The sequence below is a fragment of the Pieris napi genome, chromosome 21, assembly GCF_905475465.1.
Source record: "Pieris napi chromosome 21, ilPieNapi1.2, whole genome shotgun sequence".
Taxonomy (NCBI): Eukaryota; Metazoa; Arthropoda; class Insecta; order Lepidoptera; family Pieridae; genus Pieris; species Pieris napi.
In genome coordinates this window covers 8,679,357-8,697,941 of record NC_062254.1, presented here as the reverse complement: position 1 = coordinate 8,697,941, position 18,585 = coordinate 8,679,357, and the positions used below count along the sequence as shown (strand labels likewise).

Here is an 18,585-nt window from a genome sequence, read left to right as displayed (position 1 = left end):
CCGCCACTCTTTTTAATCGACAAGTATTGTCATACAAATTGTTTGAACTGGAGCAAATCAATCCCAAGGATTAGGATCATTTAAGTATTCCTCAAATTTATAAAACGCTTTATTGATTAATTTCCGTTTAACGAGGTCTTTGAATTTATTTAGTGATAATACTCTATATATTACAGTCAATGATGAAGCTATCCTGCTATTTTGTACCTTTGGAATGATCACGTGTCAAGTCAGACCTTGGGCCAATAAAAAATAAATAAATCAGTGGCGCTACAACCTCTTTAGGTCTGGGCGTCAGATTTCTGAATCTGTCTCATGATCATTTTTAAATCTAATAGGCAAGTAGGTGATCATCATCTAGTGCCTGACACACGCCGTCGACTTTTTGGGTCTTAGACATGTCGGTTTCCTCACGATGTTTTCCTCCACCGTTCGAGCGTATGTTAAATGCGCACTTAGAAAGAAAGTCCATTGGTGCACAGCCGGGGATCGAACCTACGACCTCAGGGATAAGAGTCGCACACTGAAGCCACTAGGCCAACACTGCTCATGCACATGGGTGTCCTATATCAATAAAAAACTACCTTGAAACGCTAAACGTACTAATTTTAGAGCCTTTAAATAAATACGTCCAATTGATAACCACCCCTTCAGTTTTGAACCTTTATTTTATCAAACTATTACAACTGTTTTAATGTTTTCTCATTTTACACTTCCTTGTGTGATGTACTATACAACTGTAATTATTTCAGAATTTTTGCAAACATTTTGCTATGAAAAAACACGAGGATGTCTCTTTGTTTCCTTAGGCAAGCGATATTTCAGAACTTTTTGAGTTTTTTGAAGCGTACACAAACCAACATAATTTTATATACGTATATAGATTTGTCTCGGCACATTACTGGGAAAGATTTTGCGTGGTGCTATTCCTGCATGATTTTTTAATATTTATCCCTATAAGCACTGGACCAGATCTAAACCTTAAGTAACCAGGACAAATGGGCCGATAAGGGAATGCTATACCAAGTTACATAAGACATTAATGGCAATGGAGTGGAAGAGTGCAGACAAGGTTCCTGTTGCCACATCCCGCCTCGGTCAAATGTTATTGGGATCTTTAGGTTTTATTGGGTAAGTACACTAGTGATTCCCACATTCATACAATAGATATGTCGCAGTGAAGTATTTAAATCAGAGTTTTAATTGAATCTCTACACAGTAAATTAAAGATCGATATTTAATAAAGTCGCTAGCGTTTTAAATGGTTAGGATATGTTAGGTTTAATTGTGTTATTGGTAATTGGTAATTTTAATTGTGTTAGTAAGCATATTTTTCATTTGTATCGTTGATTTTAATTTTGTTTTTTTGAAGATATTTTATAGTTCCTTTTTGTATGCCATGTCTCGCCCATACAATTTTTGTGGAATAGGTTCTAGCTAGTATCTAGTTTATACTTAGGTTGAGCAATAATACTTAACATGCCATTAATAAAGGTAAAACGAACTAAACAAATGTACCAAATATCTGCAGCAGAGCAGGTTTTATTTTTTTTTAATTAAAGAAACATAAAACAAAAAAAATATTCCTAAATAATGAAATATAATTTAGGACAATATATATATAGGAAAATATATAAATATATATTTTTTTCCAATCAAATATCTTGGTCACCCTACCAAAGTTGAAATGCGTCTTGTTGTCAGGAACGCACTCGACTGAGCTGGACTGTCCATGATATCTGTTTTTAATTTACTAGTGTTAGTCGTGCTATATCTTCTAATATATAAAATTCTCGTGTCACAATGTTCGTTCCCATACTCCTCCGAAATGGCTCGACCGGTATTTAATTTATGTATATTCAGTAAGTCTGAGGATCGGCTATTATCTATCTTTCACACCCCCTAAGTGATAAACCACCACCTTAAAAAAAATTGTTTTTATTTCTTTACGATACATTATACAAAAATACATAAAACCCTTAATTTTCGCCCCTCTACGATTATTACATTTTTTATTATTGATAAAAAATGTTTCCTAGATATAATATACACTATACAGGGCAAAACAAAGTTTGCCAAGTAAGCTATTAAGTTATAAAATTAAGATTTTTTCGTATAAATTCTATATATTTCCTTAAAATAAGGACGTAAGAGAAAACAAACGAATAGTCAAGAATATATTTTCCTTTACAAAAAATAAAAACATACAAATTCTTATTTAAAACACCAATATTTAGTTTATCTTAGAATAGGCATTATTTTAAAAGTTTTAGAATTCTTGTTACAATTTTGTCTTTGACTTAAAATTCTCTAAAAATTTACTCCGCAGATAAATAAATTGAAACTTTAAAAACTCCGATTTTGGGATTTATAAATACGATTTTCGATAACAAATACAATAATAAGCCAACGGAACATTTCTAATAATAAACGGCACATATATAAGAGTCTTTCCTCCAACTTGAATTTTGTTCCCTCTTGGGGCGTGGGGTTCAAGCGCTATTTTTTTTTTTTTTTTTTAATGGAGCGCATCGTGCAATCAGTCTTCTGACTATGAGCAGATGAGTTGTAGGATGGTTTGCGGGTGGAGATATTCCTCATTAGGAATAATAATCCTCAATAATAATATTAGCTCAGTCAATGCTGCTGAGCTCCAAGGTTCTTCGTCTTTTGAGTCGGTTTATATACAAGCGCTATTTAAAGATTTAATTTGGCGCCTTGTAGTACCGGTGAGCCCAGAGCTGGTGCTTTCCTCGCTCAACGAATAAGTATTGCAATACAGCGAGGAAAAGCATTAAACACTGCCACAGGGACCAAACTTTTAAAATTTGATTTAATTTTCTTTATGTGTGGCCCAGGCGGAACGTGACAATGAGTCATGTTTTTACGTGCGTGCAGCTTGCGTTCATCGATTTATAAGTTATCACGTCAAAAAATAAGTTGTTATTCGAATTAGCGTGAAAGCTTATAAATCAATAAAAACTTGTATTAACTCACCAATCACACACAGAACAGATATCAAAATTATATCACCTATACAGTGTATTATTATCTTAATATATTATAAATTACGAGTCACGTTGTTTGTCCGCTATGGACTCCTAAACTACCAATCCGATTTCAATCAAATTTGCACACCGTGCAGTTTGATCTAACTTAAAAGATAGGATAGCTTACATCTCAATTTATATTATTTTATTGCAAAATATTTCTTTATTATTTGATAGTCATAATTCTAACAGATGGCGCTGTGTTGAAAGTACCAACGTTTGAAATAAGCTAAAATTTAATGGCATTACCACCAAAAAAGCATGGTGGTCCCCATGACTGGTGTTCTCCTACCGTTTCCATTGGATAGGTTACTACTATGTAATATAACTAAAACCTTAGCCACAGCAACGCTTGGCCGGTCTGCTAGTCTAATATATAAAATTCTCGTGTCTAAATAACCGTTCCCATACTCCTCCGAAACGGCTCGACCGATTCTTATGAAATTTTTTTATGCATATTCAGTAAGTCTGAGAATCGGCTACTATCTATCTTTCAAACCCCTAATTAATAAGGACAAAAAATTTATTTTTTAGAATTTAATTTTTTTATGATACAACATACAAAAATACATACAACCCCTAATTTTCACCCCTCTACTACCAACCCATATTTTTTATTATTGTAGATAGTTACTTAGAGTCCTTCAAGAGTCAATTTTTAAAAGGCCGGAAACACACTGGCATTGAGAGTGTCTATGGGCGTATCACTTAACATCAGATGAGTTTCCTGCCCGTTTGCCCCTGTAAGAGGGATCAACCTAAACCCTTCAGAACACTCTCCATAGTACACTTTGTAGAATACTTTTATTAACAATACTTTTCCTTGATAACGCGTCTTAAAACCTTACCAGCGGGGTTTTTAGGTATGTCAGTCACAAATTGAACCTCTTTAATTTTTTTAAACGCCACTACTTGTTTGTTCACGTATTCTAATAATTCCTTCGGGTCAATGGTCTGTTTGGCCTGTGGCACTACGAAGGCCTTTGGCGTCTCACCACTTATGGGGTCCTTAATACCTACGACAGCGCAGTCGAGGACTTTAGGGTGAGTACGGAGAATGTTCTCCAACTCTGCTGGCGCTACTTGGAATCCTTTCACCTGAAATATTTTCTTTTAGTATTTAATAATGTATTAAACATTATTAAGAGTTAATTATTACTTAAAGTAGCAGAGCAAAAATTATTAACTTGAAAAATAATAGTTGAAATCAAATTACCATTAAAAGTTTATTTAGTATAAAAATATATTAGGTTAATATAGAAAAGCATATACATATATCACGTTTCATTTACTAAAAAAACTAGTAATAAGTACTAAAGCTCTTAAATAGTACAGCGGTCAAAATAAACTAATAAAAAAATAAAAAGCAACTTATAAAAAAACTAGATGATCTATTAAATACACAGGTTGGACATAATAGAACTTTTCGAAAGAATAAAGAACCCAATCAGAAATTCGGAAATAACCCGAATTCGACTTGATTTCCACATTTACATTAAATTCAGAATCAGATATTATAAAAACAATTAAATGTCTAAATATTTAAAAATCGAGCCCTCATTCTTATTTATACCATAGATTAATGTGAATTATAGAAGCAAAACTTCGTGTCGTAACAAAAATATTGATAAAGAAACTGTTCGATATTTAAATTAATCTTACCTTAATAAGTTCTTTTAGCCGGTCAGTGATATACAAATACTTATTCTCATCGTATTTGCCGATATCACCGGTTTTTAACCAGCCATCTGATGTAAACACTTCCTTATTAGCTTCTTCGTTCTCATAGTACCCGCTCATGAGTACCGGGCCACGGACCAAAATCTCACCTTCCTGGAGATAATATTTATAATGAATGCTCCGGAACATTTACGATCCAAGAAAAAAAATTGTCTTCTGTCTCTTTTCATCAAAGTCTAAACACAATTTGATAGAAAAAGATGAAACAGTTCAATAGTTAAAAGAATGGAATTCACTTTTCTACAGGCGTCACGCACTTATGAATTTATATAAAAAATAGTCAAGTGACAAATATCATTCCCATACAAATTCGTTATAGTCTAGTCGACAAGTTGAAAATGGTACAAAATAGAGATACTGCTCTTAAAATTATGTGCGATAGCTCATTGGATCCGGAATGACGTCTAGAAAAATGTGCCAAAAGCGTGTATTAGCACGTAAAAATTGCAAAAGTTATAAACAATTAAAGATGAAAAAAATGGCATTTCGTTTTTTGCCAATATTTAATAAACTATTAATATTTAAGAAATTTCAAAAAAAGATTCTGAAACAGGAAATTTTCAATAAAAAACTCCTAACTCCCGGAACTCTATCTCCATTATTTATAATTTTAATTTAACGCTGAAAATAGGTCTGCGCGTGACATTTTTAGGATTCGCGCGTGGCGTCAAAAGCGAGTACGGCACATTAATAAATTTATTTAAGGTATTGAATAAAGCGTTAGTGGCACTCGCCTATCGTAACGTGATTTTGTCGCTAGGTCAGGTGATTATTCCTATATGTATATACGATTTGCGTCTCGCCTGGTACAGATCTACGCACAGTTAAGGTGTCTTTAATAATAATAATAATAAACATCGTTGAAAAGCGTGTTTTATGTATTTTAATATATAGGTATATAACCTATATTTTGTCTATGTACCAATACTAATGACTGCTAAAAAGATTTTTCCTTTTCAAGTAGTTAGTTTAAGACCTTTTAATATGAACATTAATCCAGATTACGTTATCAAAATAGTTCAAAAAAAAATATTGGTTGTTTGTAAAGTAGGTTTACGATCGCTAGTTGTTGACGTAGATGTTTACGTGATAACGTCTTATTGGTGATATAAGTTTTTGGGAAGTAAGGAATTAATGAAGATAACAATTTTTTCCAATTTTAAATTACATCTATCGTTTTATTCACACTTTTGATGATAAATTTCGGGTGTAAACTGACAAGTTTACTTATTCGACTATGATATACATTTTTCTTCATACATTCACGGAATGACTGGCAGCGCTCGAGATGAGACGGGAGATCGGTCCGTCTCTCTCTCGTTATACCTGCGATCGCGCTCGTGAGGTTTTGGTGTGACACAAGTTTCTGAACATGTCACCCGACTAAAACGATTTTAAAGACGTTATCACGTCAAAAATAACTATTCTACTATATTAAAACCATATTAAATTAGTTTACCGGCAAATCTAAAACTCTTGTTACACGTAAAAATGAACCTAACGCGAGAAAATTTTCGGTCAATGATTTATTATGACTTTCGTTGTGGGCTTACTCAACAACAAATCTGAATGAATGAGGCAATCATCTTTTTTCCTTGACTTCTTCATTTCTTTACCTTAGTTGGCCGATCCTCGATAGGAAACACCAATAATGCCAAAGAAGTATAACTTTTTAATATTGTTACACGAAATTAAAGTTATTTATTTCCTGTTTACGACAATCTTTGGGTGGATTAAACTCAAATAATTTAAAGCGTGATTATTACGATAAATAACCCTAGCCCCTCTCCATTTTTTTTAATTTTGAAGACAAATTTACCATATTTTACAGATGTATATGCAGAAAATTTTTATTTCTCACCTGTCCTGGCCCAAGCGCCTCCTGGGTTTTGAGATCAGAAATTTTAATCTGGCAACTCCCAACTGGATGTCCAACAGAGGCATAATTCTTGTCATCATTGCGTCCAATAACTAAGCCACCGTTAGTCTCAGTCAGACCGTAACCTTGACGGAAATTGATGTTCCTCTGTTGACGAAATTCCCTGATTTTAGCGAACACATACAGGATAATATGGGGAGGAGGGAATTACAAAAAAAAATGTGGAGTCATCCTAGAAGGTAGATATGAGTAGCAGCAGACTTTTCTAGAAGTTTTAATGACTACCGCCATTCATGATATTTTTATAGAACTTTGACTAACGTCAAAAATGATTTTCTTTTGGCACCTATCTCAATATATATTAATCTTGTGCCTGTCTTTGTAATTAAACTCCTTCGAAACGGCTGCACCGATTTTAATGATATTTTTGTGGGTGTTCAATGGTTTATATTTACAATTCGAGGAGTTTTCTATTTGCTACAAAGGCTTACGTTTTTCTTAAGCAGAGCTTCAACGTCGCTTTCGGCTAAAGAGGCCGCTCCACACGCGATGCCTTTGAGCGATTGGAGATGCGCGGGCGTCACAGCCGGATGTTTTGCCAGAAATGTTACTGAAACACGTTTAAGGTTTAAACAATAAATGTAAAAAAGATACTACTCCAAATACCTGTCAACATTATGTCACCTCATATATTAGACTACTGAACGAATTTTAATGAAACTTTTATTTTTATTGGATATACCCAATATATATTATGCAAAATTCAAATATTATTCAATTGTCATTGTTTAAATCATGCAAAAACAAAAATTAACAAAGTGAGATGTTGTTTATAAAACTAATAATATCTTTAAATGGAAATAACTTTTACTCTGACATCGGGTGCAGTTAAAAAAAACGACGGGTTGCACTCCGGAAGTGCCGGCAGAAGTGAAAACTTGAATATTAACGTTGTGCATTTTTGATATATTGGAATGGTTTAAGTAATTTTGCACGAAATGTAGTAGAATACAATATTAATTTATTGCGCTATCGTACACAAACATGACAATTTATATTACATTAAATACGCCGCGCCAGCTGTCTACTTTCCATCCGTCTTACGAATTTTCGATCAGATCACGTGTCCTGACGCGAGTTAAAATTTTTTACCCATTCCAAAAAAAGTGTACAACGCCGCTAAAGAAATTTCACTTCAAAAACTTTTGAAACGGTCTACTCCCCTGCCATAGTGTCCAGGGAATTTTTTCTCTAGAAAATCCTTATTATTTCATAGATTACAAGTTTTAACATGCTGACGTGGTATGACGTTTTGAATACGTAATTCAACTTGTGTATATTTTGACATTTGACTTCACGGATTGCGCGTTTTTTTGTATGTAATTCATCAATTTTATGTAGCACTTCCTTTACATGCATAAAAGCGTGTCTGGCGCACAAAAAATTGAAATATAGATTTCGATAAATTTATTAAGTACGAGGTCTATACAGATAATTAATATAAGAAAACGTTTGCCTAGCAACGCTAAAAGCCATAGATATTATAATTTCTAATTAAGAACGAATGGCTGCATAGTATTACGTGATTAAACATCAATGTCAAAAATAATAATCACGAATAGCAAAAGTTAAATGCGTTTAACTGTCGCTTATAGAGGAATCAATCTCACTTATTTATTTATTACCCGAAACAACGTGACTTCATAAAATTGTACAAGAAAATATGAATATATCACTACATAGTATAAAACAAAGTCGCTTTCTCTGTCCCTATATCCCTATGTATGCTTAAATCTTTAAAACTACGCAACGGATTTTGATGCGGTTTTTTTAAATAGATAGAGTGATTGAAGAGGAAGGTTTATATGTATAATAACATCCATTAAATAGTGGAGAAATACTGTTATTTTTGAGGTTTCTAATGTGATGTAAATAATTACATTTTTTCCGCTTACATTGCAAACGCAGGCTGAACCCTATGGGATTTATGAACATAATGTACTAAGTATTGTACACATTGAAAAGGTCTATTTAGTATCAGCATTGTAACCGTGCGAAGCCGGGGCGGGTCGCTAGTTATAATATATAAATGTTACACCCATACACATCAGTATGTACAAACATTTAATTATATATCAATAATTTATCTTCTGTGTCTTGAATAGCTGAACATCTGACATAACATTTTAGACATATACATAACATTTATTATGGTCTAAGATCCTGCTATACAACGACCTTCACCGAGATGCTTATTTAATGAAACTTATTTTATATATAATTTAATATGTCAATAAATATAATCCATATGGGTTGCCTAGCAAATTTCAGTCCAGAGTATGTTTAATTAATTTAAAAAAAAAATATTTTTTTAAACATTTCACCGGTATGATTATTAGATAAATTCTATACCAATCGAAAGTATGAAGCCCATAGAATATGCAAACGTTAGGTTGTTTTTAATCAATTCATTATTTATGTGTATATTTTTTATGTGACACTAAAGTATATATACATCTTTAGTATAAAAGAAGGTTATAGTGATACATATATAATACTACCCTGATTAAAAATATATATTGAAAAAAGTTCAAAAAATTTACTACATGCAAATTATAAAAAAAAATATTTTTTTAAAATATTAATTAAACATACTCTGGACTGAAATTTGCTAGGCAACCCATATAGATTATATTTATTGACATATTAAATTAAATATAAAATAAGTTTCATTAAATAAGCATCTCGGTGAAGGTCGTTGTATAGCGGGATCTTATACTATTACTAACAAAACACACATAATAACAATAATCAAAAGATTTTATATCTTAAAGAATGAAAGATAACAATTGTTTTTTTCTTTTAAAGAACAAGGTACGATTTAAGTCTGAAATGCGTGTGTGTTGTGGTTGTAACTGGCCCTGGCTCAGCATTAGACTGAGGAGCAGACTGTTCCACAGCGCTGGTGATTCTGCCAGAGACCACAGCAGCTAGTTTACGCCTCAGTCGCAAAAAAATAAAAATAATGTAAAAATAATAATAGTAATAGTTTGCAGTATACATAATGAAGTCTTGTGTAAAAGTATATAGTAAATTAAATAAAATTAATTGAAAACAAGAATCATTGTTAAGAATTAGAATAATAAATGTTTATGGGCGGACTAAGAACTAGATTACGTGTGATTTTTGTTGAGTAACTAGATGTTCTTTATAACTGCGAGGAAAATTTGATTTGATTGACATCAGAGGTTCACGCGTGAAAAATACTGTTACTTATACAGGTTTCATTTTTCTCACTTATACAGGTTTTAGGAGGGCAAAATGAGGGGACCCGGTAAATACTCTCATTAATAGAGTTTTCTCGCTTACCCAGTTTTCACTTACACAGGTTTGACTGTAAATATATATAGTCGTACGTTCTATATGTAGGTGTATTGTTATGTATATTTTGTTACATAATTTATTTAAATTCGTGGTGTAAGTATAGTTTATTCAACTCAAACTCAAACTCAAAATAATTTAATTCGTATAGGTACACTTATGAACGTCAACAGAAAATATGTTTTTTTTTAATTTACATTTACTACCAGTTCAAGGGCGTAAAGCGGGCTAGAAAAACTGGCAAGAAATTAAAAGTCAAAGTTAAGTCATACAAATTGTTTAAAGTTGAGCAAATCAATAACCAAGGATTGGATTATTTAAATATTCGTCAAATTTATAAAAAGCTTTATTGATTAATTTAAGTTTAACGAGAGTTTTGATTTTAATCAGTGATAATTCTCTAATTTCGCTTGGGAGTTTGTTGTAAAAATTAATACATACTGTTCCCGATAATATGAAACCACCACTATGTACAAATATAATAATACTATAATATGTAATATTTGTAATATACATTAAAAAGAACTTACTCATAGGTGGAACAGCGTACATGTATTGGGCCCTATGTCGGACCAGGGTCTCCAGAAAAACTTCAGGCTTGAACTGACTTATTGTTACCAGTTTACCACCCAAACACAAGTTCAACATAAACACGTTGAAGCCAAATATGTGAAAAAATGGCAACACTCCCGGCATCACTGATTGATAATTCGCTGAAATTAATATAACCTTAAGTGAAATGCAATTCTGGAACCCAAATCCATAATGTATGTCGCTCGTGTGACATTTCATAAAATATTTATGAACAATCTCTTTGATGATACACATGAAGCTACGGACACGCAAACCGTCATGAACAATTTCAGTGCAATCATAAGATTTGGAAGTGATTTTGTAAAATCCTATTCTAAAATAAACTTTAAAAAATCTAGAGAATATTATCTATTACTATAGAATAATACACGTTTAACAATTCACGCCGACCAAACACAACACATACACAACACACACATAACACATACACTTCACGAAACAAATGAGAAATGTTGCAATTGAGACGTCAAAGATGTATGGGACAGGGAATCCCCCACAACACCGTCAGACTCTTTTGCGGAAATCCCCGAATTCTACATAGAGCTAATGCTAGTGGAGGAATCCCTGAAAAATAAATTTTTATGCTAGCGATTTTTTTTGTTGGTACATTGTTCTTAAAGTTGAGACAGCTTTGCTGCGCCACTGCATACTTTATCCCCATTTCCCAATTCAAATAATCATTAATGTTTATTAAAACGTTATTATGTTTAAAGGAAACCTAGTAGGTTTTTATTAGATAGCGACTAGTGATTTTTAACTGAAAATATTACCTGTAGCCTCCTCCACAGGAATAACATTCGGATCTAGTGTGGCTTTGTTAAAGGCCACAATAGATTTGTGAGTGCAAACAACGGCTTTAGGAAAACCTGTTGTACCGCTCGAGAAAGGCATAATGGCGACATCTTTTGCACTCCGTTTCACGGCTTTCAAACAGTCCACATCAACATTCAAGTCATTGGCGAACTCTGAGAATCTTATTGTTGTCTCTGGTAGCTCATCGTTGTCTATTAGTATAACAGGTAGTTTCTTCTGCATAGAGTTCAGGGCCTCTGCGATGTTCGGATACGATAGCTTTGATGATACAATCGCTTTGCATTTTATAATTTCCAGATGGCGTTGTAAGTCATCTGAAATTGTTAATTTATTATAGTTAATATACTAATATTATAGAGAGCAGCGTTGGCCTAATGGCTTCAGCGTGCGACTCCCATCCCTGAGGTCATAGGTTAGATGTGCTGTGCACCAATGGACTTTCTATGTGCGCATGTAACAATAAATGCAAAGTTGAGTGTCGAAATTTATTTGACAACTATGAGTTCTAGAGAAAACTTGTAGAGTCCAATATCTAGTGATGCATGAGGAAGATTTAAACAATGAATCAGTGCGCCGAGCATTGGCAAGCTTTTGTAAATAAATAAATAAAAGCATAATGACTATAAAGCTAAACGCCATCCTCGTCGCTTGTATACAACAAGGTCCTGAGTAGAATTCGTGGTGAATTTCTAACATAACAAATTATGTATGTATATTAAAATAATATTTAATATACAAACACACTGTACCATGCCCCATTTGAATTTCCTTAATCATAGTATGCTTTAATAGTCTTATTCATTGTACTTTAGACTATTACTATAGATAATGTTTCCGTGAACATTACTTGTGCTATACAATTATTATTCATAAATTTGAGAAATTAGTAATAAAAATACAATTTAAAATAAAGTACTTCTATAAAAAAACTTAGATATGAAACTTGGTGTATTTCTAATAGATCTTTTACTATGGTAGGGGAGCCCAAGAGGGGATTTCGGGATTTACTAAAGCGCGGCAGATTAATATATAGGGGGATACCTTGTACCCGGTTAAGTACCTCCACAAAATATGAGGCCCATATATAAGGCCGCCCGTGAAGGAGACAGAATCAGATTAGTAAAAAAAAATTGACCATCATAAATTCCCGAGCGCGTCAGATTAAGGTAGGGTGAGTTAATTACATCCTAAAAAGTGTATATTCCACTAATCTGACAATTTGAGAGTGACGGAAAAAAAGGGGAGGGCAACAAAGTTGTAAAAAAAAACGTCATCTCGACATTCTAGAGCGTAGCTAATTTTTTTTTATTTTGAAGGAAATAATTCAAGAATAATGAAAAATATATAATCTGACGATTTCCGCAAGCCGAAATAACAAAAATTCGTCGATAAAGTTAAATGCGTGCAGCTGCATGATGCCCACATTTCCTTAAACCGATCGGAATCTACTAAACGGCGTTCTAAATATTTCCCTCAAAATTACATTTCCTGTAAATTTGAACCTATTCGGACCGATAGATTTTGAGAAATTTTGAAAAACCTTAAAAAAATAAGAAATATTTTTTTTTTTAAGTGGTTTCTTTATCGATCAACTTCAAAAACTAATCCGCCTTTGAGCTTGAAAAACCACGTCGATCGCCACCAAGCTGGTCAAAAGCGGTTGATTAGTTCGAGAGATATCGTGAACGAAAGAAACCCGAAAAAGTGTTTTTTCGGGATTACTCCGAAATTTGTGGTTCGATCAATTAAAATTGCAAAATTACTTATGATGATGATAAAACTGCGTCGAATGCCGCCAACCGCGTGAAAATTGCTTGATCCATTCAAAAGTTATTGCGGTTTGAAAATTCCAAAAATAGTGTTCTATGAAACTTCTATCAGACTTTCGAGCTGGGAGAGCTCAAATGCATAGAAATGTTATTTCTTTGAACTCAGCGAGCTCAAAATATCAATTTTAAGCACCCAGGAATAGAATTAGCGGGAAGTTGCAGGGATGGCCCTTTAGGTGAACCGTTTTTCTAAATTTTTGTGAATTTTTTTTGTGAAAAAATGTCAGATCAGGCGAATCCCTCTAGATAATCGTCAGATTATAAGACAGTACGTTTAGAACATAAAGATGAACCACATATATCTTAATCTGACGCGCTTGAGTATTTCAAAATTGCGATTTTTTTTTGCAAATTATGAAAATGGCCGTGGGTTTGCGTCCCATCGAAATCGTCAGATTAGTGAATGAGAGCTTTTTTTTGGTGCACTTAACACTCCCTTAGAAAATCTGACGCGCTCGATAATTTTTATTTTTTTTCATTTTCAACCCTTTATTACAACCACCCGCATCATGCAAGCGATCAGATTAACATACGTACATTATTAAAAATACGTAGGGCATTGATGCTATTAATATCTGACGCGCTCGAGGATGTCCATGCAACAGTTTTTTTTTTACATATTTAACAATCTATAGCCGATTCCCCCACCGATGAAAAGGTATATATCATTTAACATTTTTTTCTTCTTATTATCTAAGCTTTGCATCCCAATAGGTCTCTACGACGCTCGAGTAAATCCCCATTTAGCATCGTGGGCTCCCCTACCATAATATTAGTAACAGTGATGACATGAATGGCCGTTGACATTTCATTGTCATCGACTACAATAAGCGTTATGGCGGGAGATGTTTTAGTCTATATCTTTTTATAAAGATGGCATCAAAATATAAAAAACAAACACAAATATGACTGAACCGGCAAACTTCGTACCACCTAAGTCAATGAACGTCGTGGTAAAGATTAGCTGAAGTTAATTTATGATTCTATGAAAATTAAAAAAAAATTTGACGGGTTGCACTCCGGGAGTGCCGGCAGAAGTGAAAACTTGAATATTAACGTTGTGCATTTTTGATATTTTGGAATGGTTAGGGACTAATTTTGCACGAATTGCTTTAATTATCAGTATAAAAGTACTATCATTTATGTGGTAGAAAACAATATTTATTTATTGCGCTATCGTACACAAACATGACAATTTATATTACATTAAATACGCCGCGCCAGCTGTCTACTCTCCATCCGTCTTACGAATTTTCGATCAGGTCTCGTGTCCTGACGCGAGTTTAACATTTTTTACCCATTCCAAAAAGTGTAGCGTTGTGGGCTTACTCAACAACAAAGCTATGATAGGCTGCGATTAGCATTTATTAATGAAGCCCCATCTCGTGCCACTATTTATCAGTGCTGTGCGACGTATGGATTTGTAGAGGAAGATTAGAGAGTGAACTATCAGCAGATACGGGCAAGCCTAGGCATTGGTATGAGTCAAGTTCAAATAATATTACACGAACATTTAGGCGTCAGGAAGCTTTGTACCAGATGGATTCCTCATACTTTAACCGACGACCAGAAACACCTTCGCATGGTTTCGCACTGGTGTCGCAAAATGTTAGATAAGTTCAACGGTGGTGACTTTCGAGGATCGGCCAACTAGAACTAGAAGGTGGAAGGACAGTTACTGCAGACTGGTATGTCAATCGCTGTTTGCCTGTTGTCTTGGAAAAAATTCGACAGCAGCGCCCTCGAAGCAGGATCCTCCTTCACCACGACAATGCTTCAGCGCACTCCGCAAAACGGACTGTTGAATATTTGACTATGGCAGGTGTCGAGATAATGAGTCATCCACCATACAGTCCTGACCTGGCGCCCTGCGACTTTCATTTATTCAAAAGAACTAAAGATATAATTCAAGGTATTTGCTTTACGAGCTCTGAAGATGCGGTGAAAGCGTAAGAAAATGCCATTGAAGAGAATGGGCTCACTGCTTTTCTCAGTAATTCCATTGAATGCGACGATGTGTAGAGAGGAACGGAGATTACTTCGAAATCAATAAAAGTATTGGCAACTTTCTACATTAAGCCGTTTTTCATTTTCGGTGTTACCTAGGAAAAATAAACCTACCACTTTTTTCTTGCGCCGCATAACAAAACAAAAAATGTTTTATATCAGAAAGTGCTTTAACTTGCAGTATCGCAATATTGGCGCTAGAGAGTAAAGGCCTAATGTGTAAAACTGCCATTCTTTTTCGCAATGGCAAGCAATAGAACATTTCCGTATTTGCAAAAAATGTTGTATTAATGTTATTACCTTAATGAAATCCTAAATTAAGTTTAACTTAAGTTAACGCGGAACGATGTTCGCCAGGTCCGCTAGTAATATATAATTTCTGATTTACGGATAAATGTTAAAAAACTCACGAGTGCTGTACGCAGGATTCAGCATACTGATTATACACCCAGCTTCCAATATTCCCAGTGAAATACAGGGATATTCTGGAACATTCGGTAGTATTATGGCGACTGTGTCGTCATTCCTCAACTTTAATTTCGTCCGGAGTGACGCAGCAAAGTTTATCGACATACGATGTGTTTGTGCGTATGTATATCCGTGGCCTGTGGTTGCACACTCCTGAAAATATTAATGAATTCATAATAAAAAAGAGGATATTTTATTATTAATTTCTCCATCTATCGAGGAATAGACAGCTGAAGAAATGAATATTTTTCCGAATTATCAGAAGCATATTCTAGTAAATAAACCCATTAAATTCAAGGTTCCAAGTACAAAAACTTGGAAGTAACTTTTTCTTCATATTTCTAAGCGTTATGGCTATCTATTTGACATGAGATTTTTTTTCTCAACGTATTATTTTAGTTTAATGGTTCATTATTGTAATTGTTAGTACGTGATAAGATGCAAAAAAAATTATATTTCCTTGTTTAATGGTGTTACGCATTAGCTCTCTTTCACTCTACCTTAAATATTTATCATCTTTAACAGCCAGTAACCCTTTTTTGCAGCCAATTTTAAATAGGCAACTATATATGATAATTAATAGACAAAAAATAGTTTCAATTTGATGTTACATAATGAATAAATGTACGTTAAAAAGGTATAAATGTATCGAAATCATACCTGTTTACCTGTGCGAAACGGAAATCGTGATTTTTTTAAATCTTTATGTAAACTGCCGTAATGTAGACGATATTTTATATTTAAAAACAAGTGGACGAAATTTTTTCCCATTTAAATTAAAAATACTAGCGGCCAAATTTTGATTGACAACTTGGTAGATATATATATAATATATTATATATCCTTCTTATTATAAATTAATTATAAATGAACATTAAAATTTGGTTTTTAGCAAGTAACCGATGAACAAAAGCAACAGGAAAATGGAATATTTTCAATCTAAAAAAAGCCAGCGACTAAATACTACAAAAAAAAAAGAATTGTTTTTTAAGAAGAATTTACATTACTACTTCACAGCAAATTAAATTCTCAGATCACGGACTAGAAAATATGCTATTACACCAGGGTCGATAATATTTCAAACCAAAAAAAATAATAGTAGGATGAAAACCATTGGAAAAGGAGGAGAATATTATAAAAATTAAAGGAAAAATAATTTTTGGGCGATCTGAGGTCGGGAAGGGGAAGGGGGTGAGTTTTTATGGGTCAAAATCTCGATTTCCGGCAAAACTAAAAATCCTATGGAAAAAAGTGAAATGGCAAAGTTGTAGATAGTAAAAAGGCTTCTACCCTGGTCTATATATGTTGTCGTAACTGTACATATAAAACTATGAAGCAACAAATTTATAGACATAAGTACCAACCTGATAAGACCTTAATAAACAGTAACACTAGAACATGCTATTTTAATATTATATTACCACAGCAAAAATCATTTAATAATATATCTATGTTGAAAATTAAATATTTTATGTCGTTGAAAATTAAATTGTTTATTTTATAAATAAATAATAACAATTAGAACTTAATAAGTAAACTTAGAGTCAGTATTAGTTCCATATAAAATTAATAATAAACGAAATTATTTAGAACAAATCAATAGTATATGCAACATTAATTATTACGGTAACGAATTAGAAATCCGTCGCTGAATTTGATGATACTGATTTTGTAGGTGTCAAGTGGGACCTTGAGTTGCGTTTATGTATTAAAAAAAATGATTTACGATTTTGTGAAATGTATTGAAATTCGTAAACAAACCATACATTTTCTACTTTCCTATTGACTATTAGAGATGTGACATTCTGCATAAAAATAGGTTACAAAATATCAAGTACTAAACAGTTTAATAATTAATTGTAAAATACTTACTGTAAAAGTTTTGTCTGGCCATCTGTCCAAGTTTTGCCACACAAATTCATTAATTGTATGATTTGAATCTTCTAAATCCTTAAAAACTGATGTTAATATTTTTGAATCTGTGCTGTTTTGTAGAAAAGAAGTTTTATACACATTTCCTTTTTTTATTGCTTGGCTTAAAGGACGTCTTAATATTGAAGCCATAAGGCACTACGTTTTTTTTATATTTTTAAAATAAAATAAGAGACAATTTTTTAAAAGATTTGTCTTTCTCTTTTGTGAAGTGGTTTACGAAAAAAATTTACACGAGTCTAGTAACGACGCACCTCCACCCATCCGAGTCCTACTGAGTAATAACCGTAAGCACGCAGAAACAATTATCTCTTGATTGTAATTGTTTTTTTTTTATAAGATATATGTAGTTATAATTTTCAACTATGGACAATAAATAGCCAGTTAATAATGTTAAAAAAATAAATATAAAGATATATTATCTCAATCCACGCATTGGTGCAAGTATGATTTCATTGTAGATTCTTATATTTAATTTTCTGCTACAATTATTCATATAAAATTAAAAATCGAAAGTTTTAATGTAAACAAAAACCTAGAAGTTAGTCTATTGTCAGGATTAATGTTGTCAGACGTCACCTAAAAAGTGATCTTTGATTACTTAATAATCGTTTATGTCTTAAATCAAATCAAAATACGTTTATTCAATTTAGATGCGTCTTAGGGCATGCTTATGAATGTCAAAAACGTTTACAAAATTCGCGAAAGAGCAAGACTACGCCATCCGTTCGCAAAACTAACAGGAGGCCTTGTTCTGAGAAGAACGGGCAAGAAACTCAGCAAGTTTTACCCCCCCTCTACATTACAATTATTCAAAGGAAGATGTCATAAACCACAACGTCATTAAAGTTACATAAGTAAAAAAAAATCTGTTCTGTGATTTACCACATTC

General features: G+C 33.1%; 1 protein-coding gene across 1 annotated transcript; it reads right to left on the bottom strand.

Annotated features, from left to right (window-relative positions):
• Positions 1 to 3,801: 3,801 nt before the first annotated feature.
• LOC125060415 (4-coumarate--CoA ligase 2-like) lies at positions 3,802 to 18,009 on the bottom strand. The gene is made up of 8 exons (XM_047665316.1): positions 17,634 to 18,009; positions 15,704 to 15,914; positions 11,415 to 11,771; positions 10,581 to 10,763; positions 7,161 to 7,279; positions 6,652 to 6,816; positions 4,713 to 4,883; positions 3,802 to 4,148 (listed from the first exon to the last, which is right to left on the bottom strand). The coding sequence occupies exons 1-8, from the start codon at positions 17,823 to 17,825 to the stop codon at positions 3,858 to 3,860; spliced, it is 1,689 nt and encodes a 562-aa protein (XP_047521272.1). The 5' UTR covers positions 17,826 to 18,009; the 3' UTR covers positions 3,802 to 3,857.
• Between the last annotated feature and the right edge of the window lie 576 nt (positions 18,010 to 18,585).

What these genes read in the sequence shown, in the direction of transcription:
- LOC125060415 (XM_047665316.1), bottom strand. Translation starts at nt 17,825, where the DNA reads ATGGCTTCAATATTAAGACGTCCTTTAAGCCAAGCAATAAAAAAAGGA. An exon ending in TCCTGTGGAGGAGGCTACAG is followed by an intron (nt 10,764 to 11,414) that starts GTAATATTTTCA and finishes TATTAATTTCAG; the next exon opens with CGAATTATCAATCAGTGATG. An exon ending in AGGCGCTTGGGCCAGGACAG is followed by an intron (nt 4,884 to 6,651) that starts GTGAGAAATAAA and finishes TATTATCTCCAG; the next exon opens with GAAGGTGAGATTTTGGTCCG.